Genomic DNA, 12,339 nt, shown 5'->3' on the forward strand with positions numbered 1-12,339 from the left:
GTTTGTTTAAAGAATAGATTGGATCACTTATATACAAAACTGTATCATCTGCAAACAATGACAACTTGTGGTTTACAGAATTGACATTAATACCTTTTAACTCCAAATCCTGTCTTATGGCCTGTATTAAAGATTCCATTGAAATAACAAATAAAATAAGTGAGATCAGGCAACCCTGTCAGGTTCCTTGTTGTAATTTTAAATCCTTAGATCAATATCCATTAATATTTATTTATTTGGGCTAAAGGTGACTGATATAAAGCTGAAATTACTGATAAAAATAAATAGCCAAATCCCAGATATTTTAATAACATTTAAAATAATTAATTTACACTTTATCAAAAACCTTTTCAGCCTGCACAAAAACCTGCGCTGCCAGAGTTGGTATCAAAAACGATGGGCTGATTATTCTGAGAGACTTCAACATTCTCTCTAAGACCATCGGTTAGATGCAACTTGGAATGTTATGAGTCTATGGCAGGGCTGCCGATGTGGGGGGGGGGGGGGGGACTGGCAGGACAAAATTTGGGGACCCAGCCCTCATCCTGTATTTATCAAGTACATTTAATTTTTTATATAATGCTGTTCTGACTGCAGCCACTAGTGGCACAATGAAGAAACAGCAAAAGTAAAAGGCAATCACAGTCTAGTGGCTGGGCCTTTTAGCAAAGTTTACCATAAGGCTGACGGAAACCATATATCAGATCAAACCCATCAGCCAAGCCAGCACTAGCAAAGCAAGACTAGTCAGGATAAGGTATAGTCAATGCCAGGATGCAGCCTCCTATCAATGTTTATGGCTTTCACCCAACTCCCGCACAGCCAGATCTTGCAAAGGGGTAGCCTTGTTAGTGTATGGTAGCAATTTTTTTTAAAAAAATTAAATCATTGTCTTTTCCTTAATTTCTCTAACTCTTTTCCACACTTGTGTCTTGATTTGCTATATTTCTGTCATGTCTCATGTTATATCTGGTGCCATACAAACAGCAAAGCCAAACTCTTCAGGAGTATGATCTAAGACTGGGGATCCTTAACATATTTTTTTCATCATAGATCATTACTTGGCTGGGTTAAACCTTACAGATGCACTGGAACGCCATAGTAGTGGGGCATCAGTGAGGATGGTTTCATGTTGGCTCTGAGGAATTTATTGGCATAATGGCTGGTGAAGTGGTCTGAGCTCAGAAGTGGCCTGAGCAGATGACAAGATGGTACTTTGGTGTCCCCTTCCATTGGGTCAAATGTGAGCAAGAAAGCCCAAGTCAGGGATGCAGAGGAACCAAGCTAAAGATCAGAATGGCAGAGCAAGGGAAAAAGAGGAAAGGAAGAACATGGAGAAAGAGCAACAAGGGTCCTACAGTGCCTAATCCTGAAGGGTTAGCATTAACAAGAACTGTTGGGAAAACAGTCCTGATATAAAGCTGAGCCTGGCTGAATCTCATAAAGATTCATAGAGGCAGAGGAACAATGATGAGATGAAACAACTTGAAATACTGGACTAAGGGCTGGTTCTTACATACTTAAAATTCATGCCCTTTTCTTACATACTTAAAATTCTTACATACTTAAAATTCATGCCCTTTTCTGATTTTAGGGGTGCCAGAGTTACTCTGAGAAGGATGCTAATGGGGCAAGAGATAAAGCTATCCTGTTGATTAAGGTCTTTATTAGTCTTATTGGGCAGGGCTGCATTGTAAGGGACAAGTGCAAGGGAACTGGAATGTGACAGCACAAGAGAAGCACCCAGGAGGTACATCTTAGTGAGGAACATCCCTCCAACCAAAAATTCTTCCTTGTCTTCTTTCTCTTCTACATCCAGTGCTGCTTCCTGTAATTGGGGTAAAAGGTTATATTTCTTGAGGAAAGAGGTTCCATACCAAACTTGTGTGCAAAACATTGGAAGCTTCAATGGAAAGGCTGGAAAGTGGCCAGGCAGGGAACAGTAGGGGAGGAAAATAAAAGGCGTAAAAGACCTTTTATGTAAAGGAACTTCCGCACCACTATTTTAGACAATCCTGCTAATAAAATGGTGCATTCAAGTGGGTAGCCATGTTGATCTGAAGCAGCAGAACACTTTAGTCCACTGGCACCTTTCAGATCAATGACAAAGTATATGCTTTCAGGTGCACATAGAAACTTATTCCTTGAATAAAACTTCGCTGGTCTTAAAGGTGCTACTGGACTTGAAAAATGCTGCAGTTAGATTTCCCACTTCTGCACTACATTGCTCACTCAGAGAACGAATGAAATAAACCAAAGTCAAGATATTAATCAAATAAGTTATTTCTGGATTTGCTGGCAATTGCCAAGGTGTTATTTTAAAGTTCTGACTGACCATATTATTAAGAACATGTTTAAATTCAGAAGGCAATTTGTTTAGCAAAATTAACCTTTCCCAAATAACAAAATATCTTTATACTTCCTATTCATAGCAACAATTGAGCAACTGCTGCTACTAGCAACATTAAGATAATGGGCAATAAATACTTATAACAAAGCATTAGTTCAAACAAAAAGTGTCATTCAGTAACTTACATAATAAACATGTTAGAACCATTCCTAATAATGAACTTGATGGTTGTTGTTTATCAATAGCACAACAAAATGGAGTCATCCACAAGCAGAGTAGAAGGCTCCAACAATTCAGATAAGCATTTGTTTGTTAAGGGGAAAAAAATCTTCCAAGAGGGAGCCCTATTATGACTATGCAGGCTCCTTGCTCGCAAGAAGCCAGTGTTGAGCACAGCTGTCCAAGAAAACAAAAAACAAGGCGGAAACACCTACCTGAACTCCTATAATATCCTGCAATCCTCTGCTCCATTTCTGGCCCCCAAATTCCTCCATACAGCAGAGGGAGAGGGAGGTAAAAATATCCCCCTTCCCATGTTGCACCATAGGTCAGAAGATAATTGTATGACTTCCTGTTCAATTAACCCTGAATCTCAGTGCTATAGAGGAATTTTACCATAGTGCTATAATGCTGAGATTTAAGACTAAGTTATGTTAAGCAACTTAGAGATCAGCTGCCTTATATAGCTTGGGGATCAACTGTTTCATATAATTCAAAAAGGAAGTGAAATTTACAGATGTCTGTCCCCTTCCGAAGTTGCTGGTAAACTGAATAATGAAGCCTACATCTCTCTCCACTCTTTTATGAGCTACTTGGACATACGAAGTTGCTGGTAAACTGAATAATGAAGCCTACATCTCTCTCCACTCTTTTATGAGCTACTTGGACATACAAACGAATTATGATTTGGCCATGGTTCAGTATGCATTACAAACTTTCCCGTTACTAACCCACAAATCATATTCACAAAATACAGTCAAAAGTAAGTCCAAAGAAATTGAAGAAGAATTTGATACAAAGTACCTGTGCTTAGAATTACCTCCAAAATTTCTCTTTTGAAGAAAACCACACAGAACTAAACAGCGGCGGTGCTAGGACACCAGCCCAAGGCCGGGGCCCCAGGCAAGGCACCACCACTGCTCCAATGCCAGCACCAGGAAGAAGGAGCGCAGCTGCAGCTAGGTTCCTGTTGTCAGCATGTGCGCCGCTGCTGCCCACCGTTACTCTGCCTCTTGCATCTGTGACACAAGAGGCAGATTGATGGCGGGTGGCAGCAGCACAAACACTGACACCAAGAGCCTCGCTATTGCTTCTAAGAGGACTATTTCAGTCAGCTTAGAAGCACAGGAGGGTAGGAGGGCCCAAACCGGTGGCCTCTCCTCAGCTCGGCGCTCCCAGTAGCCACCTACTGCGGCTCAATGGACGCGCCAGCCCTGGAACTAATGATGTTACCCTATTTTTATTGATACAATTGTTGACCCAGCTGTTATTCTTTAGTTCTCCTTGCCATTTGATATCTGATTCTGACATTCGTCTGAGAAATGCAGCTGCACTTGGCAGTTGTTCTACTAAATGTAAATGAGAGCTGTGATACGTCAGTGGTTTTGAAAATAGCTAAATGAGGAAAAATCCAAAATCATCATCTGAAATAGATAGGCACAATGCATATAGGGGTCGTGCTAAAGCAAAACAAAATTCTCACAGACATACTAAGAACGATGCCAATTTGATGATGCAAAGAAATACAGTACGTTACAAAATAGTAAAAAGGAAAAAAAATGTAAAAAGTTTTTTATCAGCTTTGTATTTGTTAGATTGCTATTGAATGTACAGGAGCAGAAGCTATAATTTTAAAATATTAAATAACAAAAATTTAGATAAAGTAATCTTCATTCTTACCTTTTAAACATACATTCCTAGCTCTTCACACAAAGCGAAGTGAATGAAAAATAGGCCCATGTGGAAATGTTAGCTATCTAAGGTTAGGGGTTAATCTGAACTCTTCATTTTACTGCTCTAAGAATACAGATTGTAAAAACTATTATATCACCAGAATTCTACTGCATGTATTGTGAAAAAATATCCACATACCACTGAAAAAAAATTATAGCTCAATTACCACTCTAATTTCATTCACAAGTAGACCTGTCCAGTTCCAGCTGCTAGGAAACTAAGGCAAAGGCCTATAAGAACTCTACATGAGATGTCAGCTTGTCACTCAAAGGGGGGGAAATCCAGCACAGAGCTACAAAGAAGAAAGCAGAAGCCTTCTTGTCAGCTGTTCACAAGACAAAGTGATCTGCAGTCTGTAATCACATTGTTCTATTCTGGAATTTCTTTTTTCTTCCCCAATTCTGTTTGATTCAAGATAAATTCACAGGGTTCTCCATCTCCTTTCTGATTTTCACCTGACTTCAGTGGGAATCCAAAGAATCTCCCACCCACCCCAATCCCAGTGCTTGATAAAAGGCAAGGAGAACCAGGGTCTGACACTCTTTTGCTCTTTTCCAAGATCTTCAGTGGATTCTAGAAGAAAACCTAGTTTCCTCCTTGGCACAGAAATTCAATCTAGCAATTGGTGTAAACCAATCCGTATAAATGACATATATTTTTTAAAACAACTTTCTTTTAGAAACAAAGCACTCCAAGCTAAGTGAAAAAGAGGAATCCCATTTTTTAATCTGCAGAGTCATTGCATTTAAAACTGAAATGATCTTTTTGGTAAACAGGTTTCTAAAATGTATCAATAAAATCTTACCCCAACATAATTTTGGCATAAATTTCTTTGTTAGTCCTTGAAATTTCCCTTAGAGAGGTAATTTCTGCATCAAACCAAAATCCTCTCTCTTCAGGACTCTCTACATTGTAGTTAACCATTACCATATCACCCACACGTAATTCATTCCATTTCAAAATAGTTCTTGCTCGTGGTCGTAGATTACGAACAGTCATATCTACAATGCCGCTCTCTGGATATCTGGGGGGAAAAACACGCAAAGCAAAGGTTATAAGAGCATCCACATCACAAAATGCAAATGCAACATTTGCATTTTGACTGAGCACAATCTTGTGGAAACCTGATTATATCCCGCCATTATCAAATCCTGAAGTTCTATATATTTATTTTCAAGCATGATATAAGACATGATTTAGAATACCATGAAACCACAAGTATAATCCTAAATATATTCTATTAGAAGTAAATACAATTTAGGCTCACTAGGACTGCAATTTACGTGTATTAACCCCATTGAACTTCATACAAGTTTTGAAACACAGATGGTTTCCGACAGCATTTTGCAACGTGGAATGGTAAAGAGGTCTGAGGAAAATGTGGGCACATTTACAAGGAACTCTCTGCACTGTGGTCATACATTTAAGCATTGAATTCAGATACAGAGATGTCTTATACTGCATTAGACCATTGGTCTAACGCAGATCACTGGATATCTCTGAACAGAAAGATAATGTCATTAACTTTTTTTTTGCTTATTTCAGAAAGATAATGTCATTAACTTTTTTTTTTTGCTTATTTCAGACTGTCAGCTTCAAATATCATTTGATTTGAGTGACTGGGGTCACTCAAGTTCTAAACATATTTTCTTGGAAATTAGTCTCAATAATTTTACTTCCAAGAAAATGTGTTTACGTTATAAATCAAAGAATTCCATTTCATGTCCACATTTGAATATTAACGACACTGAAATAGAATATGAGTAATGGCCATGGGAGGACTCAAGAGATAATAAAGATTACTGGTATTAAATTAAGCAGTTGTGATATGAAAAAAGGTACACAAGCTCCTGTAAATTAGATGAATGGACAGATTGTGGTTTGTTTCGTGCCTAAAACCAGAATACTAAACCACAAAGAATTATGTTGTAGCTATGAAACAAACTATCTGCTTTGGATCTGGTTAGTGTTAGGAAGTCTTCAATCTTGGTTTGGCATACAATGAGAGGAAGGAGTTATGAGCCTGAGGACTTCCTGGATTCTCATCATAGTCATCCCTAGTTTACTCATGACATCTGAAAGTAAGCCATAGAAAGAAGCTCAATGTTCCATAAAAAGCTCTGAATTTTCTTTTTTATATCTGGATGCACCTCAAAAAAGAACAAACAGCTCTGAACAACTGAAAAACTAACAGTTTTGATAACCTCTGAGGGCAAAGTATAAGATCAAAAGGTGGGATCCAATCGAAGTATGATACAGCTGGAGTTCTTATTTTTGAAGAACCTGTCAGAGGCACATATCATACAAGAGTATAAATTCTAAAAGATTCTAAATTTAAGTACAGTATCATAAATGTTTTGAAGAAGACAGTCTAGAATTACAAGTATTTACACTGTTTATTCTTGGAATTAAAAAAATCAAAGAAGCATACTATTGAAGGCATAAGGAGTTCTACATCTCAGTTACAATCTTATGTGGTGCTGCATAAAATTAACCTTAAAATTAATCAAGAGCAAGGAGAGGCAAGAATAAGGTTACTTCGGCAAAGCAATATTTCACTATATTTGCACTACTGTAACTGTGCAATATAAAAATACTTCGTAAAACTAAATGTTCAGTTTTTAAAAGTGAAGTATAGCCACGAAGTACAATAGACTCAGTAAGCTAGGCTGATTTAGAGACCACAAACTGACTGATGCAGAAGATACAGGCCTGACTTAGAAAATAATTTTCACCTATGCCTGATTGGGGAGCAGTAACATGACTTTACACACTATCTACCCAGGACACCACAGTCCATCCACATGTGCGCAAAATACTTTAACAAAATATGTACATGTGAAATCCTATATACGTAAGTACAAGGCTGTGCAGTTAGATCCAAGATTTAATTTGGAATACTGATTATAGTATTTAGACATGTATGTTAAATTTTATGTGCATGTGCCTTATTCAAATATTCCACTCATGTCCTGGAGATTTCTTAAATATTATTTTCATTTATAGTTCAACTTTCTCTTTAGAACTCAGGGTGGGTGACAGCTGAGATGGTTATGCTAGATAGGTAGGAAGGTACAGCGTAGTCTTACTTCCCCAATATGATTTGTGGAAGAATATCATCTAAAGTGAGCCATAGGCAACTCACAGATTTGAAGAAATTAAGGGGAAACAATTCAGTCACTCTACAGTACATAAACAGATGATAGTTGGGATTTCAAAGGGTTAATCGCTAATCAACTTGTTGCTTCTTTATTATGCTTCAATCAAACAAAAAATGCCTCTGAGAGAGTCTGACTTGAGAGCTTTGTCACAAATGATATTTTTTTATACAAGGATAAAAGGGAAAACGTAAAAATGAATACTCAGCTGAATGAAGTTGTGTCACTGTGCTGGGACTATGTATACATATCAAGGCTACACAAAGAGCATTTGAGCTACTTCTACACATTGCACTTTTTCCCAATAACATGTTTAGAAAGAACAGTATAGCCAAAATAGCCTTAAAGCAGCATCATGAGATTTGAGGGAAAGAAGAAAATAAGGCTTAAAGCTCATAAACAAGCAGCAATATGACACAATAAGAAAATTTAGGTCTGGATCTAAAAAGAACTTAGAACATGCAGAGGGTATTTATAGTTGTGGGGGGTTGTCACCCATTTTACCCTACAACTACAGCCTCATCTGCACTGACATTTCTAGAGTTGCCTTTTGGATGGTGTGGGAATGGTAACAGGAAGCAGAAAGCACCATTCCCCAAATAAAACTCCAGTTGCATCTGTAGTGTTTGACAGGTATAGCTGAAAGACAACTGTTTTGAAAACTACTCGAGCATCTTTCTTCACAAACATGAGCTCAATGTAGTTTGTAAGGTACACAGAAGACAGGCAGATGATAAAAACAGTACATCTATTTTAACTTCAGAAGTCAAATATACCATTTAAACACATAAAAGCCAGCAAAAGCAGGATGACCATCCCTTCAGACCACTACTTCAGAAAAATTAATAGAAAGTTCTCTGAAATAAAACAGCCTTATAGGCTTTCCTCAAGACCAGTGAAGAAGTGTTTCTCACTTCCACTGGCAAACCACAGTACTGGTGCAATCAAAGACACTCTAGAATTACATGCTTGAAGACTCAACATTGGGAGACTGAAGAATTATATAATTAAGCTGGTATAACATGACACATGAGAAGCTGAAGGAACATAGGGAGAAAAGATGCTGGATTTATTTATTCGCTTCATTTAGACTCTTTCTCCCTAGTGAGGACCTAAAGCAGTTTATGTCGTTCTCCTCTCCGCCATTTTATCCTCACAACAACCCTGTGAGGTACATTAGGCTGAGAGAAAATGAAATTGGATTATTATCTGGAACAAAGAATGGTTGGTGAGGGTTAGGGGCTCATGGGGAATTTGCCAGAGCTGATGCAGCTGGAACATGGTGGTGCTGGAGATGTGTGGGTGTGCAGAAATAAAAGAAGTCGGGAGGAAAATAAAATGGTTGGAATATAGGAGAACTGAAGTGATGGCTAGATTAAACAGTTGCCCTGGAGACAGCCAAGATTCTCCACTATCCAGTTATCAGATCTCTTGGTGCTACTACAACTACCGTTCTTCTCTTCTGCTACCCTTTTCTTCCTGCTTCTTGGGTATTGTTATGTACATCATCTAAGCCTTGGAAGTCCAGGGAAAAATACTCTTGTTTAAAACTGACTTCAGTACTATTGCCCACAAGAAGAAACTTATAGGAAATCTGAAATTGTGTATTCGAAGTCTAGTAGAAATAGTTTAAAATAAATCACATAAAAGGGCAGGCATATACTATTAAATTAAGCTGCATGAAAACTCAATTTTTGTACAATCTGAAATGTTTAGTCAGAGACTGGTAGGAAGAGATGAAGGACACCCAGAGTTAAATAGCAACAGGTCTATGGACACAGGGACTGTGAACAATGAGGAGGACCAGACTGTTTTTGCACACAGCTTACCACGCAGTCATAATCCTGTTCCCTCTGCAGCGTCTGGTCGGATTTCCCACCATCTGCGCCAAAGTTACAGGAAGTGCCGTGGCTTTTGCATAGCAAACATAAATCGCTAAAATCCAGTTTACGCTTGCTACGCAAAAGCCGCGGCACTTCCTGTAACTCCGGCGCAGATAGTGGGAAAACAGTCCCAGTGAATTGCACAGAGAGCAGCCACCTTAATTTCTGTGATACACTCCTTATTGTTCCTTTTAGAAATCAATCTTGTATATTCCCCATCTATTGTTCAATCCTCTATAACATAAAGACTGGGGAAATGTTTCTGTTTTTTAAAAGAACATGGGTTTTGAAGATTTTCTCTATATCTACATATAATATGCAGTGTTTCTGCCTACCTCCTGTGATTGTTTAATACTCCTCTTCCAAATACACGACTTAAACCTTGAACCATAGCAATGCATTGCAGCACTGCAGTAAATGAAACAACACAAAGATAAGAAACAAAGGAGATTCTATCTGCACCAAAGATAAACCATTCTTAACAAAACCAGAAAGTCAAAAATAAAGCACACACATTATCCTCTAAACTCATAGATAGCCCTTGTGTAGTGTGTATCATAATCCTAGCAAAACATTAAAATACAGCTGGATATGTATGCTAAATTGATCCTACCTGATTAACCGGGTTATGTAATGCACGCAATCCAAATCACATTGAAAACTATGACAAATTTCTCACTGACTTAAATAGTTTGTGATTATAGCTGATTATATTACATTTGAAATAGCAACTAACAGTTTCTAGTCAAATGTGTTTACAAGAAACCAAGATTATTTTACTAGAAAAGCACACCTAGTGTTAATATATGTATTTATAACTAAAATGGTAAAACTTGAAAAAAAATCCAATATACTACACAATAGAGGCTCCATCCTGTAAAAGCTTAACCCTACTGAACTTGCTTCTAATTTTAAATATTAATGCTAACATAGCAGAACTCTCACGTGATCTCCCATCTCTATGGAAACCTTTCTTAGCAATTGGGTGCCCATGAAGAAAGACTCCAGTTTTCCTTGACCACAGGCTCTATTTGAACATTCCTAGAATGTGATGCAAACAAAAAATGTTAACCCTACATGAACATGCAACAAATCTATCCTAAAATTAAGCATTTTTAGAAAATACTTCCTTCTATTTCCTATCCCTTTCTAATTAGAATCTAAGACCATTTTGATCTATATACTGGATCTAAAACAGAAACTGGTACTATATAATACTGTTTCAGATTCAATTTCTCTCTCTTTTATAAGTATTGAATAGGTAGCCTGAATCAAACATACACAATCCAGCTACAATTATTGCAACAGGAAACAGGCTAGCATACCCAGAATGAACTTCTAGATATGGCCTTGCATATGTGAATGTCATTATGAGGGACAAAATCCTACATCCAGCATATATATATCTGTGCAAGTACGATCTTTTGTGCTATCAAATGAAATGCAAGTGAATAGGAAAGAGCGCTTCCACACACTGAATAAGGTACTTCTGATTCACTTTGCAATTGAATTTTACTGTGTGAAATAGCAAAATCCACTTGCAAACAATAGCAAACGTACACTGAAAACAGAATAACGGTGCAGTATTCTCATGTGTGAAAATCTTATATTCACAGAACTCCCCACAGCTAATCATCAATGTCAAAACTAAAAGTGCAAAAGATTCAGCGGAGTAGATTATTTCACACTACCCTAATTCACGGATCCCTTGATATACATGAGGACATTTTATTTTGCTTAGGACAGTATCTCTCCATTTTAAAAACAATAAAATGTCAACGTGCTGCCAGAACATAAAAATGAATAATATTTTGCATACCCCAATAATAGAGCATTTTCTAGTGTACAGACTGATTATACCTAATAAATTACAAGGCAACCATGTATGTTACTATCAGCCACTGCTAATTAGAAAAAAGTGATGATTAGCAGTCAATATTTACTCAATCAACATAACAGCACAAAAGACATTTTTTAGATTTCTGAACTTATTTCCTTCATGTCACAAATGATGACATAAATTCAGGTTGAACAAACGGAAATCTCTTATTCCACACTGTTGGCACGCTTTACCAATTCAATCATTCTATACTGCTGACCTACATGCTCCCTATTCCTCTAAAGAAGAATCCCTGGATTCTTCATAACAACAAAAATTTTTAAAACGCTATCCAAATAAATAAAAACAACTATTCAGTTGGGAAAACTGGATGGCAACAGTTTTGTCAAACTCTCTGTATATGTAAACTTCCAGAAAATATGCAATGAAAACAATTTAGCAAAGCCACTCTTTAAGATAATACATCAACACAGTTATGTTATACACAGTTCTTCCTTCCTGCTATGCAGGATCACTCCTTCCTTCCTTCAACTTAACAGAACTTGTTCTATACATATATATTGGTACTGTGTTGCAATTAGAAAGCACAGTGAAGTTCTTCTACTGAGGTAAAGATGGCATTTTTGGAGTGGTGATTCCGACCACTCAGTCAAAGAAGCAGACTCAGATGGGAGTCATTCAGCTCCTTAGTTTATAAATATTTCAAGCCACAGAAGCCATTTCAAATGTTAGATAATAGAGAAAACAAAACATATAAAATGTCAAAGGGTTTTTTTAAAAAACATTTGACATTGAAATCATAAGTGCAAATATATAAGGATACACAGAAAGAATAGGACCAACAGTCAGAAAAAAGTTCAATTCCTTCTGACTTTAAGTCAGGCTGGAGTAAGATGACCTTCCTACTTCAGTAAAGAATGCACTATCACAGTAAGGCCACTGTTTCTTTCTCACTCTGATAGGGAAAGCATCCCATGTCCAAGACCAGTTTACCCAGGGCAGGGAGATGAAGGCTGACCAATTAATCTGCTTGTCACTAAAGGATGGAGTCTAATGGGGTCTTTGAAGAACTGTTTCCCAAAAGATTAGGTCAACAGCAAGTGTGAAATGGCAGCAAGGTGGAGATGAGTGTGCCAAACCTAAAGAATGTAATCG

At 37.5% G+C, this 12,339-nt stretch overlaps 1 protein-coding gene across 3 annotated transcripts in view; it reads right to left on the reverse strand.

Annotated features, from left to right (window-relative positions):
• The window catches only part of UHRF2 (ubiquitin like with PHD and ring finger domains 2), a 94,738-nt gene that overhangs the window by 39,260 nt on the left and 43,139 nt on the right, over nucleotides 1-12,339 (reverse strand). For all 3 annotated transcript variants that reach the window (XM_060237376.1, XM_060237375.1, XM_060237377.1), the window contains one exon: nucleotides 5,109-5,327. In XM_060237376.1, the coding sequence (XP_060093359.1) occupies nucleotides 5,109-5,327 (219 nt within the window). The remainder of the gene's footprint in view (nucleotides 1-5,108; nucleotides 5,328-12,339) is intronic.

Source organism: Heteronotia binoei, chromosome 4 (assembly GCF_032191835.1).
Source record: "Heteronotia binoei isolate CCM8104 ecotype False Entrance Well chromosome 4, APGP_CSIRO_Hbin_v1, whole genome shotgun sequence".
In the NCBI taxonomy this organism is placed as follows: Eukaryota; Metazoa; Chordata; class Lepidosauria; order Squamata; family Gekkonidae; genus Heteronotia; species Heteronotia binoei.